The 21509-nt window shown below is 42.1% G+C and overlaps 1 protein-coding gene across 8 annotated transcripts in view; it reads left to right on the forward strand.

Moving 5' to 3' along the window:
- ulk4 (unc-51 like kinase 4) overlaps positions 1–21509 on the forward strand; it is a 702256-nt gene that overhangs the window by 478496 nt on the left and 202251 nt on the right. For all 8 annotated transcript variants that reach the window (XM_072283788.1, XM_072283790.1, XM_072283793.1 and 5 more), the window contains one exon: positions 18892–18940. In XM_072283788.1, the coding sequence (XP_072139889.1) occupies positions 18892–18940 (49 nt within the window). The remainder of the gene's footprint in view (positions 1–18891; positions 18941–21509) is intronic.

Below are 21509 nucleotides of genomic sequence, written 5' to 3' on the forward strand. Positions count from 1 at the left end.
GGGTTCCTCCAGCGTGTTGTGCATGTTGCTTTGACCCCAGCATCTGCAGAGTATTTTGTGTTTACGAACCCCACAGTCCCTCATCTGAATTTGGTATCCAGCCCAATGCAGCCACTGACTCCCTCAAAAGCAGCTCGAAACACCGGGTGCACAGACAATGTTCCCAGAAAGCCCTTGCCAGCCTTCTCCTTACAGGCCCCCATGACCCTCCTCACAAGAGGAGTGTTGGCTCCCACCAGAATTGAAATGTCGCCCTTCTCAACGGGGTCCGGACAAGCCAGCTCTAATGTATCAAGGACCTCAGACACTCCCACATCAGCCTCCAAGAATTCCAACTTCACTGACAAATAACCATTGTACAGATAATCACTAGCACCAAGCCCCTAGATCTCCAGTGCCCTGAATGGGTTCAATGGTAAATGCTTCAGATACTAGTTGTAAAATGAACGGTACAACAATGTAACCTGCAACCTGGTGTCAAGTATGGCTTTAGCATAAGTACCCTTTATCTGTAGCAACACACTGGAGCATGGTCCCACCAAGCCTTCAGAAACTGGGCGTTTCGCTTTCCTTGGTACATTGCTGGGAACGTGTTCCCCCAGAGACACCAGGCCATTCCCTTAGAGGATCCGCCCCTCTATCAGCTCCATCATATGGTGGGGGCGGTGGGGGGTGTCCACACCTCTGACAATAGCCGAAACATCTCCGTTCTCAACTCTGCCACAATCACCTCTACCACTCCCGAGGACTGTACCCTGCTGACGGAGGCTTCCTGCACCTCCGATGCCTTCTCCTCTTCCCGTACCTCTCTGATCAACTCAACAAAAGAGGGAGGGGGCACATCTTACGAGACTGTCGGAGACCCCAAGCAATCAGGCCTTGGGACTGGGTGTCCTTGGCTATCTGATCCATTCTTAACTGATCCACCTCAGCCGCCTGAATGACCCCTCTGCGCTGCAAGCAATTTAGCTGCCTCTCTTGCCGAAAAATATAAGCAGAAAGCTTCTCCCCCTTCTCCTGACACATGTACTGAGCTCCATTGGGCTTCCTGTCGTACTAATAGCATTGTCCAGTGCTTGTATGTAATCACTCATAGTTGCCAGGGTATACCACAACCTGACGGCTCTCACAACATCAGCAGCCCGCCCACTCAACCTCTCAACCAATCTCTGTCATTTTGCGTCATCAGAGCACTGCCACTCATCTAACAACTGAGAAGTCTGCTCCGCCCAAGTCTCATAGTCCTCCCCTTTAGGGGTGGGCGTAATTCCAGAGAATAGGTAGAGCCTGCCATAACCGGGGCTTTGAACCTGAGCATTTTTCCATTTATTCACCAGAGAGGTAAGGGTGGATACTAAATCAGAACTCTCACTCTCCCCTGGGGGACGGGAACTAACTAGACATTTCAAATCCGACCACTCCTTCCCCTCACTCCTCAGAAACGATAGAACCCTGTCTTTGAAATCTCAGCGCTGGTCTGCATTAAAATGAGAGCTGCGCCAGTCATTTTATCAAACCTCCACCCACAATCGCAACTTTAACAGGACTTAACAGACGAGTTAACAATTCATCCAGAGTACGAGTAACTACCCCACTGGTTCAATGCTCAGGGTAATCACACAGCATCCAACGAAATCAATCCCAAACGTAGCCCCACAATTGTAACCCTCAATTCGGCTAACAGCTTAATCTAGGGGATGATAGCCCCCGGCCCAGCCAAGCTTAAGAAATCTTGTTTGGGTGGATGCTGTACGATGTGTCTCCTGTTACAAATCAGTACCACGAGATAACAAACAGTACACAATATGCAATTAACTGGTTGAGCTTTATAATTCTTAATTTGACTATGTGGTTAGTAAAGAAACAAAGAAAAGAAAAGGGGCCCATTTTCATGAAACAGTCTAATGCACAAACGTTGGAGCTCACAGTTCATCCATTTGTTCCCGTCGACCTCCTCCGAGTGTAGCCGACCCTCGGACCTTCGCTCCTCAGTCCACTCCATCCAGCGGTCTACCAACTCTCTCCATTCGCGTCCTCTCTCGTCATTGCTCCCCAACAAAAACCGCAAAATCCCTCTGTCAGACACACAAGAAAGAACAACATCCCACTCATTAGGTAACATGCCCTGTTATCACTAGTCATAACCCAAACATTGCTGCTATAGAGAAACCATTACCTCAGCCTTTGCAGTGAAACATTACAGAGAGGCCACTACATTAGCAGTGAAACCTTACAGCATGTTACAATATTATTTGAAGCATTTCAGAGATAGCAACATATTCCACTAGTATGGTGATACTGCTCACACCACGATTGTATTATTTTCATTACATGTTGAAGGAATGTCATAGTTATTATGTAGAGTGTAACTTTTTCTCTCGTGTTATTATGGATTATGAATTGATGTTTTTGAAGTGGTCATTTTAATTTCAATGTTTCTTGGTGAGACTTTTTTTTGTGCCTAAACATAAAAACACATAAAACATAATGAGGTGCATTTCCAATATATCTTTATAATTTTTATAAAGCTATATCCACCCAGTGTCTGTAAGTTCTTGGATATGGAACATGCACACACTTCTAGCTTGAAGTGCATCAAATGTCAACAAGCAGCAGCCCCCCCCCTTTACCCACATCTGAAACAAGTAACGAATGTAGGTTCTTCCCACCAACTTTGCCATAACTTAACCACATGGTAGCCAGTCCCATTAATTCACTCATCCTTTGTCTCTACCTCCATCCTCCTCTCCCCCACCTGGCTCCATCAGTCCATCACCCTCTCCTTGCCTGGGTCCACCTATCACCTGCCAGGTGATGCTTCATCCCTGCCTCTCATCTCTTTATACTGCCCTGATCTCAGTCTTGATGCAGGATCTCAACATGAACCATCAACCATCCCTCTGTCCCCACAGTTGCTACCCAGGTTCCTCCAGCTGCTTGTTTTTGCACCAGATTCCAGTATCTGCAGTTTCCTGTGTTTCTGCTTGTAAACGATGGCACTATTGTAATGTCAGTACCATGGCTAGTATTACACGAATCTACCCTTGTAATAATAATCAGAGAGGCACAGAGAGATCTGTAATTACTGACAAGTACCTTTATTGTCCTAACGAAAGAACATGTAAACTTACGCAATCAATAGCTGTGTGCACACCTACCGAGTTTTCCTGACCTTCCATGAGCAGTCAAACACAGAAACGATATTACCAGTTAAAATGGAGTTTCTGCTGCTGGCCACATGTTCCATTTCGAATCTCCATGTATCCGTGGGGTTCACATGCACGATCCTTGTTCTCATACAGAGTTACCACTGCCAACACACTTAAAGCATCTGCTTTTATATCTATTTCTTACCAATTCAAATATTGCATTCCATTGTCAGTGTCTGTAGATCATGTTTCTGACCTTTAACTCTGCTCCAGGCCAGCATCCATTGATTGCCCTCTTCCCAATAAGTGACAATCAGTAATATGTGGCTCTTTGTTCTCAATCAGCTTGAATCACACAGGCCAACATTCACAAACCTGCATGTTATATCCAACCAAAGAACACATCACAAATAACTCCTTATTTGGAAATGATCCTTAGTTCAGCAGATTACCTGAGGAATTATTGGGCCTTCTTTAAAACACTGATCAAGCCAAACAACTAACACACAAAATGGAGAACGTGAAACAGTTCCACAAAATGGCAGCCTCCATCTCCAAGCATATGGCAGAAACAAAGACAATTGGTCCGTCTGCTTCCACTGTTCTTGATTCATTCAAATTCACCGATTTGCAGACTGTAGTTTTTTCTGTCCAACATTGGTCAGAAAAAATTTCAGTTAATATAAAAGGCATTTTCATTCCAACCAATTCTTTCTGTTGACACAATAATCATCAATAACATTAACTTTCGGCAGGCTATGCTTTAGGAAACACCAAACAAATAATATGCAAGGTGCTTGGAGTAGCAGCTTTGGTGACAGCAATGTTAAAAGCATGTGCAAGATAAAGCACAGCAGATCTTTTGTGGAATGCAGATACTGCTCATTCCTCAAAAAATTCCTCAGTTTAAGCACAGAGCTATCAGAGATGCTGTTTCCAGGGAGATGCCCTTTAAATCCCATGAATTACCCTCCAGTGTGCAGTCAACTCCCGTTAAACAGTTGGCTGATGGAAGGATAAAATTCTCATCTGAACTGCTCTTGTTGCTTCTTTAGTGACCAGTTATTTTGACCCTCTGTAATTCTCGTTATGTATTTGCAAGAAAGTTAACCAATTTATTTGGGATTCCAAGTTTCTGATGTTCTCTGAAAGAATGCATCTACAGCTGTCTATCTGGGTTCTCTATATGGCAAGATACTGTTATATTCAGCAGATGACTGAAATGCTTTGTGCTATGAATGGAATGAGCTAGTGAGTAACATATGCCACACATTCCAGAGCTCTTGATATTCCTCAATTGGTGATATCTTGTTGCATCTTGTTAGAAAAGTCAAACTGCTTTATCACTAGTGCTTAAAGTCAATTATGCATATTGTGTCTTCTGTCCTGGAGCATATAATTGTGTTTTCAATTGCTGCCTGAGCTGCGAACTGTTGTAGATCAGTTTACAAAGCTGAAGAACTTTATCACTTCAAGTTCGTTTCTTTGTTATGTCATGAGTTCCTAGAAGATAGTGGGGCATTATTCTGACTGGACTCTGTGACCAGTAGAGTTCTTCAGGGATCAGTACTAGGACCACTGTTAAATATAAACAATCTGGATGGAAATCTACAGTAGGTGTACAAACACTAGAAAATCTGCAGATGCTGGAGATCCAAAGGGACACACACAAAATACTGGAGGAATTCAGCAGGCCAGGCAGCGTCTATGGGAAAAAAACTGAAGAAGGGTCTAGGCCCGAAACATCGACTGTTTACTCTTTTCAAAGATGCCTGAAGGAGGGTCTCGGCCCCGAAACGTCAACTGTTTACTCTTTTCCATAGATGCTGCTTGGCCTGCTGAGTTTCTCCAGCATTTTGTATGTACAGTAATGGGCTGATTAGTAAATATGTAGACAACACAAAAATTGGGCATGGTTGTGGTTAGTGCAAAAGGTTGGCAAAAGATACAGCAGTATATAGACCAGTTAGAAATGTAGGCAGAGAAATGGCAAAATAACCCAGATGAGAATGAAGTATCACATTGCGGAAGGTCAAATGCAAGAGAAAATACAGTGAGTACAGCAGGGGGCTGAGTACACAGCCTTGTGGGGCACCGGTGCTCAGAGTGATTGTAGAGGAGAGCTTGTCCCCTATTTTCACAACCTGGGTCCTGTCTGTGAGGAAGTTGAAGATCCAGCTGCAGATCTGGCAATCTACAATCACTCTGAGCACCGGTGCCCCACAAGGCTGTGTACTCAGCCCCCTGCTGTGCTCACTGTACACCCATGATTGTGTAGCCAAGTTTCCATCAAACTCAATATGTAAGTTTGCTGATGATACAACAATTGTAGGCCACATCTCGGGTAATGATGCGTTTGAGTACAGAGAGGAAATTAAGAGCCTGGTGGCATGGTGCGAAGACAATAACCTATCCCTCAACGTCAGCAAGACGAAGGAATTGGTTGTTGACTTCAGAAGGAGTAGCGGACCGCACAACCCAACTTACATCGGTGGTGCGCAAGTGGAACAGGTCAAAAGCTTTAAGTTCCTCAGGGTCAATATCACAAATGACCTGACTTGGTCCAACCAAGCAGAGTCCACTGCCAAGAAGGCCCACCAGTGCCTTTACTTCCTGAAACTAAAGAAATTTGGCCTGTCCCCTAAAACCCTCACTAATTTTTTATAGATGCACTGTAGAAAGCATTCTTCTAGGTTGCATCACAACTTGGTATGGAAGTTGTCCTGTCCAAGACTGGAAGAAGCTGCAGAGGATCGTGAACACGACGCAGCACATCACACAAACCAATCTTCCGTCCTTGGACTCCTGCTGTTGGAGCAGTGCTGCCAGGATAATCAAGGACACAACCCACCCAGCCAACAGACTTTTCGTCCCTCTTCTCTCCGGGAGAAGGCTCAGGAGCTTGAGGACTCGTACGGCCAGATTTGGGAGCAGCTTCTTTCCAACTGTGCTAAGACTGCTGAACGGATCCTGACCCGGATCTGGGCCGTACCCTCCAAATATGCGGACCTGCATCTCGGTTTTTTTGCACTACCTTACTTTCCATTTTTCTATTTTCTATTTATGATTTACAATTTAAATTTTTAATATTTACTATCAATTTGTAATCCAGGGAGCGGGAAGTGCAGAATCAAATATCGCTATGATGATTGTACGTTCTAGTATCAATTGTTTGGCGACAATAAAGTATAAAGTAAACTATAAAGTATAAATATACAGTAAATGGCAGGACCCTTAGGAGCATGGATAACCATGGGATCTTGATGTGCATGCCCATAGTTCTTTGAAAGTGGCCACATGAGTAAATAAGGCAAAGTAAGTTGTATGGCATTCGTTAGTCAGGATATTGAATATGAAAGTGAGAAAATAAAACTTACAGTTGTATGAAACTCTAATAGGCTCATATTTGCAGTATTGTGTGCCGTTCTGATCGTCACATTTCAGGACGCACATGAAGATGTTGGAGAGTGTGTGGTGGGGGTTCACCAGGATATTTGTGTGGATTAGAGTCATGGGGTACTGCAGCACAGAAACAGGCCATTGGGCCCATCTAGTCTGTGCCAAAGTGCTCTTCTGCCAATTCCATCAACCTGCACCCAAACCATATCCTTCCAAATCTCTCTCATCCACGTACCTATTAAAACTTCTCTTAGCTGTTACATTTGAACCTGCATCTACTACTTCCATTGGCAGCTTTTTCAATACTCGCATCACTCTCTTGATTTAAAGACATTTCCCCTCAGATTTCCCTTAGATATTGTATCTTTCACCCTAAACATACTACCTCTAGCTCCAGTTTCAACTATCATTAGGGGAAAAGCCTGCATGTATTAACCCTATCTATCATCATCATCATCAGGTGCCGTGCCCAGTTTGAGCTTTGACTGCCATGGCCCACGCACTCCTGTCTTGGGTCAAGTGGATCAGCTCATTGGTATTCATTTCCAGTTCTCTGGCTGCTGTCTCCATCATAATTTGTCTTTGTCTTCCTCTTGCTTTCTTCCCTTCAATCTTTCCCATAATTACCGTGCATTCTAACTCTTCTTTCCTAATCACATGTCCAATGAAGTTACGTTGCCTTTTCATGATCTCATACATTATTTCTCTTTTTGTGTTTGCTCTGTTCATGACATCCTCATTAGATATTCATTTCGTCCATGATATTCTTTGCATCCTCCTCAAAAACCACATCTCTGCTGCTTCAATTCGTTTCCTCATGTTACTAGATATTATCCAACATTCTGAGCCATATAACATAACTGGATAAACATAACATTTCGATACTCTGAGGCGGGTTGTCATGCCTAGTTTAGTGTTGGTCAGTATATTCTTCATTCTCGTAAAGGTGTCTTTTGCCATCCCTATTCTTCTTTTGCTGTCCATGTCGCACCTGCCATCTGATGTCACCCAGCTTCCTAAGTAGCAAAAGTTCTGTACTTGTTTTATGTCTTCCCCGTTTATTCTCAGCCTGCAGATAGGATTCTCCTTCTTTTTGGGTATCACCATACATTCTGTCTTTTTGCAATTGATAGATAGACCCACTTTTGCACTTTCTTCAGCAATTATATTAATTAAGTTTTGTAGTTCTTCCTCCGTACTTGCAATTAACACAGTGTCATCTGCATATCTGAAATTATTGATGTTTTCACCGCCAACTTTGATTTCCAAGATGTCTCTTATTTTTTGTAATATTGTTTCACTGTACACATTAAATAAATCAGGGGAGAAAACACACCCTTGTCAAACGCCTCTCTTGATTTTCGTAAACTGACTCATTTCTCCATCTATTCTTACAGCGGCAGTTTGTTCCCAGTACAGATTTCTGATTAGGCGGAGGTCTTTCGAATCTAGATCTAGAGTTTTCTGTAATATTTCAAATAATTTATTGTGCTTCACTTTATCAAATGCTTTTGTGTAGTCGATAAAACAGACAAACAAATCTTCTTGCACTTGAATAGCTCGTTCTGATAGTATCCTTAACATCAATATCGTGTTTCTTGTACCTTTGTCTTTCACAAAACCACATTGTTCTTTGCCTATTTCAGCTTGTATCTTACTTTTAGCTCTTGTCATCAAAATTCTTCGAAGTATCTTGGTGATATGACTCATTAAACTTATGGTCCTATGTAATTCACATTCTATTGCTCCAGGTTTCTTAGGAAGAGTGATAAATACTGATTTTTTCATCTATTCTGGTATTATTCCAGTCTCATAAATGTCATTGATTAAATCAGTAAGTTTTTCAATTTCATAATCTTCAAGGGCGATAATTTGTTCTATTACTAATTCATCAGGACCTGCTGCCTTTCCTTTCTTCATCTTATTTATTGCATTACGAACTTCAGATTTTAAAATACTTGGACCTTCAATCTCGGACCCTGTCTATACCCCTCATAATCTTGAATACATCTGTATGATCTCCCCTCATTCTGTTGTGGGAGGGGAAAGATCCAGTTTTCATGGTCCACGTGGGTCCCAATGACATAGGTGGAATGAGAGAAGAGCTTCTGCTGGGGGAATTTGAGCAGCTAGGGACTAAATTAAGGAGCAGAACAAAAAGGTAGTAATCTCTGGATTACTACCTGAGCCATTTGCAAATTGGCATAAGGTCAAGAAGATTGGAGAGTTAAATGCATGGTTCAAGGATTGGTTTTGGAGAAGTGGGTTTGAATTCATGGGAAATTGGCAGCAGTATTGGGGAAGGAGGCTATATGATGGAACAGTTCAGGAACAGTGGAAGACTTCCGAAGAGATTTTTCACAGTGCTCAACAAAAGAGTATTCCAGTTAAAAGCAAGGACCTAAGGGTAAGGAGAGCCAGTCTTGGAAAACTAAGGAAATAAAAGAAGGCATCAAACTAAAACCTCGTGCATACAAAGTTGCCAAGAGTAGTGGGAAACTGGAAGATTGGGAAAACTTTAAAAAAACAACAAAGTACTACTAAGCGAACAATAAAGGAAGGGAAACATAGAAAATAGGTGCAGGAGTAGGCCATTCGGCCCTTCGGAAGATGGATTATGAAAATAAACTAGCACAAAATATAAAAACGGATTGTAAAAGTTTTTATAATTATATAAAGTGGAAAAAGGTATCTAAAGTGAACGTAGGTCCCTCGGAGGCCAAGAAGGGGAAATTGATATTGGATAATGAGGAAGTGGCTGAGGCTTTGAATGACTATTTTGTGTTGGTCTTCACAATGGAGGATGCATCTAACATGCCAAAGTAAGATGTTATGGTTGCAATGGGAGGTGAGGAACTCGATACAATAGCTATCACTAAGGAGGTAGTGCTGAGCAAACTTGTGGGCCTGAAGATAAATAAGTCCCCTGGTCCTGATGGAATGCATCCCAGAGTACTGAAAGAAATGGCAGAAGTTATAGGAGAGGCTTCTGTGATAATTTACCAAAGTTCTCTGGACTCTAGGCAGGTCCCGGCAGATCGGAAGACAGTGAATGTCCCACCACTGTCCAAAAAAGGATGTAGGCAAAAGGCAGATTAAGTATAGGCCGGTTAATTTAACATCTGTATTTGGGAAAATGCTTGAAGCTATCATTAAAGAAGAAATAGCGAGGCATCTGGAAAGAAATGGATCCATCAGGCAGATGCAGCATGGATTCAGCAAAGACAGGTCCTGTTTGACAAACTTACTGTAGTTCTTTGAGAATATAACAAGTGTAGTGGATAGAGGGGAACAGATGAACGTTATTTACTTGGATTTCCAGAAGGCGTTTGATAAGCTGCCACATAAAAGACGTATCCATAAGATAAGAATGCATAGAGTTGGGGGTGATGTATTAGAATGGATAGAGGATTGTTTAACTAATAGAGAGCGGAGAGTTGGGATACATGGGTGTTACTCTGGTTGGCAATCAGTGGTGAGCTGTGTGCCGCAGGGGTCAGTGCTGGGCCTGCACTTGTTCACGGTATACATTAACGATCTGGAAGAGGGGGCCGGGTGTAGTGTATCTAAGTTTTCTGATTATACTAAATTGAGTGGAAAAGCAAATTGTGCAGAAGATACGGAGAGTCTGCAGAGAGATATAGATAGGTTTAGTGAGTGGGCAAGGGTCTGGCAAATGGAGTACAATGTTGGTAAATGTGAGGTTATCCACTTTGGAAGGAAAATTGAAAGAGCAGATTATTATTTAAATGGTAAAAATTTACAACATGCTGCTGTGCAGAGGGATTTGGGAGTGCTTGTGCATGAATCACGAAAGGTTGGTTTGCATTTGCAGCAGGCTGTCAAGAAGGCAAACGGAATGTTGGCCTTCATTGCCGGAGGGATTGAATTTAAGAGCTGGGAGGTTATGCTGCAGCTGTACAGGGTACTGGGGAGGCCACACCTGGAGTACCGTGTGCAGTTCCAGTCCCCTTACTTGAAGAAGGATATACAGACGTTGGAGGCGGTGCAGAGGAGGTTCACCAGGTGATTCTAGAGATGAGAGGATTAGACTATGAGGAGAGATTGAGTTGTCTGGGGCTGTACTTGCTGGAATTCTGAAGAATGAAGGGAGATCTTAGAGAAGCATATAAAATTATGAAAGGGATAGATAAGATAGAGGCAGGAAAGTTGTTTCCACTGGTAGCTGAGACTAGAACTAGGGGACATAGCCTCAAGATTTGGGGGAATAGATTTAGGACAGAGATGAAGAGGAACTGCTTTTCCCAGAGAGGTGAATCTGTGAAATTCTCTGCCCAATGAAGCAGTGGAGGCTACCTCAGTAAATACACTTAAGACAAGGGTGGATAGATTTTTGTAAAGTAGGGGAATTAAGGGTTATGGGGAAAAGGCAGGTGGGTGGAGACAAGTCCACGGCCAGATCAGCCATAATTTTATTGAATGGCGGAGCAGACTCGACGGGCCAGATGGCCAACTCCGACTCCTATTTCTGATGTTCTTATGCTGCACTGCAGGGAATAAAGCCCTCACCTATGCAGCCTTTCCCTATAACTGAGGCACTCAGATCCAAGCAATATCCTTGTAAATTTTCTCTGCACTTTTTCAATCTTATTGATAGATTTCCTATAGGTATGTGACCAGAAGTATGCACTATACTGTACACTACATTTGACCTCACCAATTACTTGTACATATGCAACATAACATCGTAACTCCATACTCAGTGTCCTGATTTATGAAGACCAATGTGCCAAAAGCTTTTTTTTATGAACCTATCTACCTGCGATGCCACTTTTGAGTAATTATGAATCTGTATTCCAAGTCCCCTTGTTCTACCTAATACCTCAGAGTCCCACCATTCACTGTGTATGTCGTCCTCTAGTTTGTTCTCCAAAAGTGCAACAGCCTACACTGGACAATTCCGTTTGCCAATTTTTAGCCCATTTTCCCAGTTAGTCAAGAGCACGCTTCAAACTTTGACAGCCCTCCTCACTCTCCATCACCCCAAACTTGGTGTCATCTACAAATTTGCTAATCCAGTTTACCACATTATCATTTAAATCTTTAATATAAAAGATAAACAATAACGTTGGATCCAGTTGGCTACTTTAGCCTGAAAGCATAATGATTAGAAAATGTTAGCTATAAGACAAATATAAACAAATTTGGGTTGTGTTCTCTGGAGCATCAGAAGCTGAGAGGAAACGAGATAGAAGGTTATAAAATTATGAGAGGCATAGGTAGACTATTTTTCCCAGATTTGGAAATACAAAATATTAGAGGTTAGGTGTTCAAAGTGAGAGGGCGTGAGTTTAAAGGAGATTTGCAAAGCATGTTTTTTACACGGTAAGTGGTAGGTACCAGGAACACACTGCCATGGAAGGTACCTAAGCTGATACAATAGCAAAGTTTAAGAGGCATTTAAACAGAGACATAAACAGGCAGGGAATGGAGGGATACAGATAGGATTAGTTTGTGGTTGGACCAGACATGTTGGTCCAAAGTGTTTCATCCAGTGCTGTATTGTTCAGTGTTTATTGTAATTTTTTTTTGCTTTTATTTATCTTTAGGTTGTCATTATGCTAATAATGGTAGAAAGTTTTAGTTATTAGAATCACAAGGGAGGCAAAAAAACAAGCTTAAATGGGGGAATGAATTTTGGTATGATCCTGTGGATAAGGGGTTTAGTCAGTTTGACAAAATGACCTGTTGCTGAAGGTCTCGCGACAACTTTTCAGATACATTTTAACCATCATTTGATGTTCAAACTGAAGTTGTTTTCAATGAGGGTAAAGTCTAAGTATAATGCACATCAGGAAAGGAAATTTGTTACTTTAATGTAGCTTTACCAACTCCCCAAAAAACTTAGTAAATGAGTAGCACTCTGCAGCAGCAGTTAGATGGGGTGGTTCACCGATGAATGATATAAGTGACATATATGACATAAATGTACTAATGACATAATGTCTTATCTGCTTATAGGAAAGGCTATTGTGGGTAGAATTTGTCCTTTGTCATTAGCAACATTATTTTCAAATAACAAAATTTCAGAAGCATAGTGTGTTGTGCATTTACTGTATCAAGTATTTGGTATTAAGCATTTGAGGATGAATTTCTACCTTTGGTGTTTGAATTTGTATGATTTGTATGACATGGATCACCTATGGCAACAATGAGCACCTGAGTAAGTGTGATTGGAACGTAAGAGTGTGTAGGTGGTTACACGTGAAGTGTATTGCTTTCAAACCGCTTTACCACTGGCCTTTGGCATTTCCAAAGAATAATATGTTGGCTACCATCTCTCCCTAACATGGCTTCATCTATCTCATTCAATAATGTTGTGCTCGGGGTATGTGTCTGCCACCTCCAATATAGTATAATACTGCCACCAATATCAGTTATCTCCAGAGGATTGACTGCAACAAATATAGTATCTGAGTCAAGCACAAGTACAGCCTTCACTGTGACATATGACAGCCAGATAGTATGCTGCTCAGAGTTCTATCTTCACAAGTGCTTCCCATTTGGCATTGGACTGTCTTTGAATGCACTGAATTCCTATTCTAGTGGTTTTATTCAGACAAAGGTTTTGATTTTGATGAAAACAAACAGCACCAAACTCTTATTTCAGTTTCTTTAAATTGCTTTGAAGTTCTTGTATTTTATTCATCGGGAGATCTCCAGATACATTAGCTTATACTGTTTTTATTACAGTATTCAGAATAATGCGGAGGTTGTGAAATCCCATAAGAGAAAGGAGTATGCGCTATTTTGATTACTCATGCGCGTTAGTTAGCTGTATTAATAAGAAGGGGAATTTTGAAACTTCTGATTCAGAGACTGGTGTAAGACACAGTTTGTCTGACCACAGATGCATTATTTTGCAAAAACAGATTTAGAGACTATCATTACTCTGTGAATTAAATGCAAATCTCTTTTGAAAGTCAGACAAGTTCAAAATTGGTGGTTGGGTGTGCCACTTGGATACAGGAATGAACCCGATGTGGTCTTCTGCTGCTGTAGCCCATCTATTTTAAGGTTTGACGTGAATTCAGAGATCTCTTCTGCACACCACGGATGTAACACATGGTTATTTGAGTTACTGTCGCCCTCCTGTCAGCTTGAACCAGTCTGCCCATTTTCCTCTGACTTTTCTCATTAACAAGGTATTTTCACCCAGAGAACTGCCGCTCACTAGATGTTTTTTTGTTTTTCACACCATTCTCTGTAAACTCCAGAGACTGTTGTGTGTGAAAATCCCAGGAGATCAACAGTATCTTTATTCATTGCTGCCACATGATTAAATATTTGCATTACGAGCAGGTGTACAGGTGTACCTAATAAAGTGGTGACTGAGTGTAATTAATAATAAGAGAAGCCGCTTCTCAATGAAAGCTGCAGGTTCAGTACCGGTTACCTGAAATTCCATAATCCAAAATGTTCCGGAGTGCTGACAAGACATCACAAATGTATTTCCAGAATTAAGTATCATGGTAGCCTTTGTCTGTTAAACTGAAAATATGAAGTCATAAATGACATTTTTATCACTGACAAGCTTTTAATCATTTGAAAAACAGTTGCTTGAAATTCAAATTCATAGCAGTATATTATCTGGATTGTTTTATAGCGCTCTAGAAATTCACCTGAAATTCACTCTAGAAATACTCCAACAATCTGCTGGAGTAACTCAAGGAGTCAAGCAACATCTCAGGGATGAAAAGAATTGCAGACATTTTGGGTTGAATTCCTGCATTAGAACTGAGAGAAGAGAGGTAAGATGGTCAGTATATAGAGGAGAGGGAAAAGGTAAGACTGAAACCCAAGGTGATTACTGGACTGTGAGATGATAAGCAGCTTGTGCTGTGTAGGGATGGGAGATGGTGGAGTGAGGAGACATTAGCAGGTGAATCAGATAAAGGCAGACAAAGAGAAAAATAAAAGAGGTAAAAATAAAATAAGTTGGGGGGTGAGGAAATAAATATTGGAGATAACTGCAGAAACAGATTGGAGAGTTTAAAAGCAGGAACACAAAGGGTTGCCAGTATTGGAGTCTGGTAAGTATAGGAGGGGATAATGGGAACATTTGGGAATAGGTGAATGGCAGATGGAACAGAATCAAATAAGGGAGGGGGAGGGGATGAAGAAGCCTCTGGGTGAACTATGTGTTTGGTGAGTGGTCTATATATGTAGTGGAATGAATGGAACTATGAGGGGAAGGGGACAAAGACGGTGATGGGCAGGGAGAGCTGAAGGAGGCTGTGAGGAAAAGGGGGCAAAAGTGGGAAGACTTGAGGAGGGTTGGGTAGAGCCTGGTGGGGATGGTCAAAATTAGATAATCCTTCCTTCAATCATTTCTTGCCCCCCACTTCTAGCCCTCCCCATTCTTTTTCCCTTGTTCTCTGTCTTCTTGTAGGTGTATAAGATGATGAGGGGCATTGATCGTGTGGATAGCCAGAGGATTTTTCCCAGGGCTGAAATGGCTAACACAAGGGGGCATTGTTCCAAGGTGCTTGGAAATAGGAACTGTACTGAAGGGATGTCAGGGGTATGTTCTTTTATGCAGAGAGTGGTGGGTGCATGGAATGCACTACCGGCAGCTGCAGTGGGAGCAGATAAAACAGGGTCTTTTAAGAGACTGTTAGAAAAATAGCTTAGAGCTTAGGAAAATAGAGGGCTGTGCGCTAGGGAAATTCTGGCAGTTTCTAGAGTAGATTACATGGTCGGCACAACATTGTGTGCCGAGGGGCCTGTAATGTGCTGTAGATTTCTATATTCTATGTTCTATGTTCATTCCAATCCTGGTCCTTTCACTTCTGCCCCTTTCTCTCAAACCCTCCTCCAGTCCCACTACTATCCATCCTCATCTCCCTTCCCCTCCTGATTCCATACACCAACTACACACTTAGTTTACCCACGTGCTCCCTGCCCTGCTCCCTCTCTGGTTCTAGTTCCATCTGTCATTTGGCTCTTCCTTAATGGCTCCCATTCTTGTGTCCTTTACTTTCAGATTTCAGCACGTGTAGCCTTCTGAGTTCCTGCTTATCTTCCTCCAAAAGCTGTTTCTAATCTTCTCTCACCGCTTCCCTCGCCTCACTCCATCATCCAGCTACAACTGTCTCCCAACTCCACCTACTTGGTGCAACCTGCGAGTCGTGCTTCATCCCTCCTCAGGGCACCAACTATCTTGGGCTCCTGTCCCACCCTCCCCCTCTCCACTCTCACAGGATGCAGTGTTGCAACCTGAAATGTTCAGATCCTTTCCTCCCAAAGATGCTGAGTTCCTCCAGTAGATAGTCTGTTCCACCAGAATTCAGCATCTTGTGTCTCAATTTCCTCAACAGTTCTCCATGGATTGAAATTGTTTCCCAGGGATTACAGTCCCTACAAATAAGGAATTTCGTTGCACACTGCCAATAAAATTATCTAATCTAATCTAATAAAGGAGTTTAGACTAATCAATTGTAACTCTGAAACAAACATTTTTTATTACTAGATTATAACCCTAATATAATGTCTTTAATTTACCTTTTCTCCAACAACACCATCCCTTGATCTGAGTACTGACCAAATCTCATGACCCACTTTGGGACTCCTGACAGAGACTTCCATCTGAATCATCTTCTAGTGTTAGTAAATTATATAATTTCCATCCTCACATAGGTTACCTCACCCTTCCCGATACTAATCTCCCTACTGGTTCCCTCACCATTGCACTCCCATGGACCTTCTGCACAAGATCGAAAGAAGCTGCAGAAACTTGTGAACTCAGTCAGCTCCATCACGGGCACTGGCCTCCACAGCATCCAGGGCATCTTCAAGGAGCAATGCCTCAAAAAGGCGGCATTCATCATTAAGGACCCCCATCAGCTAGGACATGCCCTCTTCTCATTGCTACCATCATGAAGGACTCAGTGATTCAGGAACAGCTTCTTCCTCTCTGCCATCATATTTCTGAATGGACATTGAATCTGTGAACACTACCTCACTACTTCTATTTTGCACTACTTATTTAGTATAACTATTTTGTTTACATATGTGTGTATGTATATATACACACACACACATGTAAATATACACTTAATGTAATTCCATGTATTCACAGAGGGCTGGTTCGTCTGCACCTTCCAGAAATCCACAATAATTTTCTTTGTCTTCGCTACATTCTTTTGACACCAATCCACCAGCCGCTCCACTTCCTCTCTATACTCCGCCTCATCATCGTTCTTGATAAGTCCAGCCACTGTTGTGTCATCCGCAAACCTGATGACAGGGTTTGAGCTGGATCCTGCGACACAGTCGTGAATCCTCAGTAGTGTGAACTGCAGTGGGCTGAGCACTCAGCCTTGGGGAGCTAGAAATTCATCCCAGGTAGAAGGGGCATGTGGACTACTCAATGCTATGAAGGGTGGCTTGGTGTTTCTTTCTTTCCTGGGCAAAGAAGTAAAACCTTTCGGTTCCATGTCAGGCTTAGCATGCAATCAGTGTTTTTTGGAGGTCTGCATGCCAGGACAGAAGTTGGTGCCATTGCTTCACATCTCCAGTGACTGAGCTTCAATCCTGACCTCCAGTATTGTCTGTGTGGCGTTTATATATTCTGCCTGTGACCACGTGGGCTTTTCCTGGCGCTCTGATTTCTCTGCGAAGACTTGATTTGGCTAACTGACAGCTGTAAATTGAGTGTTGGTGTGTGACAGAAGGACCAGCTGTTGATGGACATGTGGGAGAGGAGGTTACAGAGGAATATGTAGGACATTGGACTGAAGGGAAAGCTCTGGTGACTGGCATATACTCCAGACCATGTAGCCTCCTTCCATAATATAATGTAATATGAACATCATCCCCATCCACCTAGCCAGATGGGGTTGTGGTGGGGAACTGAATTAATGTTTTCATCATCAGCCGCAAGCTGCAGCTGCTTGGATGATTAGACATTTTAGACCCCCATGTTATGAAAAAAGTTTTTCAGTATTATAACACTTTCTATTTCCTTTGGTGTGTCCAATGCTTGTACATTAATTTTATTTTTGTTAGCGTTGCTTCAGCTAATCTGTGTGCAATGAGATCTCATAGAAAGCAACAATTGAAGTGACTTTCTTATATAGTTTCCAAATGAAGTTTGTGATATATGTAACACCTTGGTTAATATTTTTACTGCTATGCTGTAGCTATTTCATTTTAGCAGTTCTGTAAGAGCAGGCTATTCTGCCTTAAGCACTTTTTGAACCTAAAGATAAGGGACTATGTCATTCATGTTAGGAGTGTTGTGTCAGCCAGTCAGGATGGTGGAATTGGGAGAAGGTTCTAGAGAGCACTGGGCAGAGAGGTTTTGGTGACGGACACTAGTGTGGGTTGAGGTTGTTTTGGCGGGAGCTGGGAAGAGACAGGAGGGAAAATGGTTGAGGATGCCGTCCCTGTTGCACAAGGTGCTTTGTGCAGGTGAATGGCTGCAAGGAGGAAGGACCAATACTCCTGTGGGGGAGCCCATTTGTTCGAGATGGATTTTGAGCAATATTTGGAAGGTGGTGTGTGCTTTCACACAGACTGTGGGTCCAGCGCATGAGTTAAAGACAACTTCAAGATGATTTCTAACTTTTGTGCACATTTGGACAGTGTTAACTGTAATGGGCCCTTTTTTTTCTTTTCTTTTTCTTACTAACTGTTCGATAAAGCTGAAATTTGTAAATATATTTTCTTTATAATGTATGCAGTGTACAATCTGTTATTTTTTGCTGTCAGGTGCAAGTGGGCAGCATTTACACAGTATTCACTCAGATTGGGGTCTCTGTGGTCGAAAGTGTTTCAGGATGGGAAACACCAGTCTGGTGGGGCCCAGGTCATATTGACCCTACATGGACAGAGTTTGAGAAAGGTGGTTTTCTCACTGCTGAGCCCATTGCTTTGTTAGCGAGGGGCTAACCAACCATGTTTCTAGAAATGCCTGGTAAAAATGGGCTTCATATATCTCTCGTAAAAGAATTGTTCTATTAGCATATCTTAAGAACCTTGTTGCAAAACCAGGTTTTTATCTCATTTACAATTTGTACCTTTTTTACATTTTAATCTTGACTGATTTTTCACCCATTGCTGGTGCTACAGTATGTCTTGACTTACTAACTTTGATCAATAAGGCATGCAGTAAGTCATTTCTAATAAACTCTGGCATTGCTCACTTTTATTAGGTATGTAGAAGCTTAATTACAAGCTGCTCTAGTAACGGGTCAGTGCTCTCAATAGATCTTGGCAGAACACCCTTTCATTTCAGCAGCAGTTTAATGTGCCTTTAATGAAAATGAAGCTATTTACATCTTGTAATTAATATAATGCTAATAATTTTCATTTTCAGATTCGTTGAAGAAAGTCAAGTTGTGCCCAATATTTTCCAGATTATATTGGTGAGTTCCAGATATTTTCTTGTCTTAGTATTATATAACTTCACACGCTGGGATTTAAGATGACCATTTTTGAAGAGGCAGGTTAAATACGTGAGTGGGGGAGTTAAAAACTAAACTGCTGGAGGAAGTCAGCAGGTTAAGCAGGATCTGTGAAGGCAAAGGGATGTCAGCATTCTGGGTCAAGGCCCTGCATCAGGACTAATGAGTTGGCTTCTCTCCTGCTTGTCCTCAGACCCCTCTCCCTCTTCCCCAAATCCCTCCCCTTCATTCTTCCATTCAACTTCTCTTTTATTACCTGACAGAAAGTACTTCATCATATGGCTTCTGTCCTTGTTGGTAGAATGCTGCAATATTTCTGAACTAATAATATTTTTTCAAGCATGTTACAGAAGTCATTCTTATAATGGCTTAAACTATCAAATGGCTATGGACCAAGAAGATCGCTAGAGAAACAAAGGAGAAAGTTAGGAAGAATCTCTGTCTCTCAAAGTTGTAGGAGCAATGGGCACTTTGGCATATGGCTTTAAAGAAAGGATAGTAGCCAGACCTTGCTGATCTGTGGCAACCACTCATTTACAGTCAATAGGGAAAATATGCTGAGTTGTACTTGGTTGCACTAATATTGGAAATTCAGATTTTAATCCTTAAGGAAGTCTTTTTACAGTGACTTACCTCTTCCCCTGGTTATGGCAAGGTCTGTCCCTGTGAACTGTTCATAAGCCAGACAGTTCCCAAGTTAGAAATTTGACCACAAACTGAGTTTACAGGTTGCAGAAGATATTTACATCCCTAAAACAACTGGAAAATCTATGCTGCCAGATGCAGGTTCAGATGTACAGGCTGTACATAAGTCTGGCATTCATTACCCAAGCAGGACCTGAAATTTTTTTCTCTTAAGTTGGTCTTTGTCTTTTTCAAACCTAAAGGGCAGAAAATTTGCTCTACGTAGACTTACATGGCTTCCAGTATCTTCTCCAACTTTCCACACTCTGTTTGAGAGCCTCACATTCTCAACTGACCCCAGTATACCTGTAATCCAAATCATGTGCATCGCTCCCTCAATGTCGCAAAAACAAAGGAGCTGGTTGTGGATTACAGGAGAAATGGAGTCGGGCATCAATGGATCTGGAGTTGACAGGATAAACAGCTTTAAGTTCCTCAGCATCCACATCACTGAGGACCTCACGTGGTCTGTACACACCTGCTGTGTGGTGAAAAAGGCACAATAGCGCCTCTTTCACCTCAGGCACTTGAGGAAGTTTGGTATGGGCCCCCAAATCCTAAGAATTTTCTACAGGGGCACAATTCAGAGCATCCTGACTGGCTGCATCACTGCCGGGTATGGGAACTGTACCTCTCTTAATCACAGGACTCTGCAGAGAGTGGTACGGACAGCCCAGCACATCTGTAGTTGTGAACTTCCCATGATTCAGGACATTTACAAAGACAAGTGTGTAAAAAGGGTCTGTAGGATCATTGGGGACCCGAGTCACCCCAACCACAATCTATTCCGGCTGCTACCATCCAGGAAACGGTACCACAGCATAAAAGCCAGGACCAACAGGCTCCGGGACAGCTTCTTCCACCAGGCATCAGACTGATGAATTCAGGCTGATTTGAGTGTACTCTATATTACATTGACTGTTCAATTTGTTATAAATTACTATGATTGCACATTGCACATTTAGATGAAGACGTAATGTAAAGATTTTTACTCCTCATGTACGTGAAGGATGTAAGAAATAAAGTCAATTCAATTCAAGTAGTTGTCACTGAGAGACACTTAGATTTTCTCTTAGCACTGACACCAAATGTATTACCTAATGCAATGCTGTGGTTGGTGTCAACTACTTACTGAGCTGGATGACTGACAGCCCCAGGAGAGCACTGTTCATTCATTGTTTTCCCAGGCTCAGTCTTCCAGCACCATGCCAGCACGAGGTTATTCCGTTTGAAAATGGCTGGTTCTCGCTCCTGAGTACCCTTGACAGCTCCTGACCTGCTTCACACATTGTCAAAACTGTCAAAGTAAACAGGTGTACTTTCAAAAGGGAAATGAAGTCATTCTGCAGCAGTGAGAGTTGCTGGCAATAGATAAATGGAAAGTATTCTTGAAGTAAGATAGTGAGGTGGAAAGTAAATGAGCACCAACAGTAAGGGTTTAGAGAAGCAGCTTCTTCTTAAGAGTCTTTTTTGAGGGTGAAATAAATATGGGGAAATTATCCAAATGGGGAAAGCAAGTGGAATAAATATGAAATAGCAAAACACAGCAGGTGCTGGAAATTGGTAAAAAGCTGCAAATTTCGGAAGTACGGATTAGGTTAGATAACATCTGAGAACAGAGAAACAGAGTTAATGTTTCATCCCACTGACCATTACTAAGAACGTAGAACAATACAGTGCAGGACAGGCCCTCGACTTATAATGTTTGTGCTAACTATAATGCCAATGTAAACTAATCCCATCTGCCTGCGTATAATCCATATCCCTCCATTCCCCACCTGTTCCTGCGCTATCCAAATTGCAACTCAAATGTAGTTTTTATATCTGTATCCACCACCACCTCTGG

The sequence above is a fragment of the Mobula birostris genome, chromosome 19 (assembly GCF_030028105.1).
Source record: "Mobula birostris isolate sMobBir1 chromosome 19, sMobBir1.hap1, whole genome shotgun sequence".
Taxonomy (NCBI): domain Eukaryota; kingdom Metazoa; phylum Chordata; class Chondrichthyes; order Myliobatiformes; family Myliobatidae; genus Mobula; species Mobula birostris.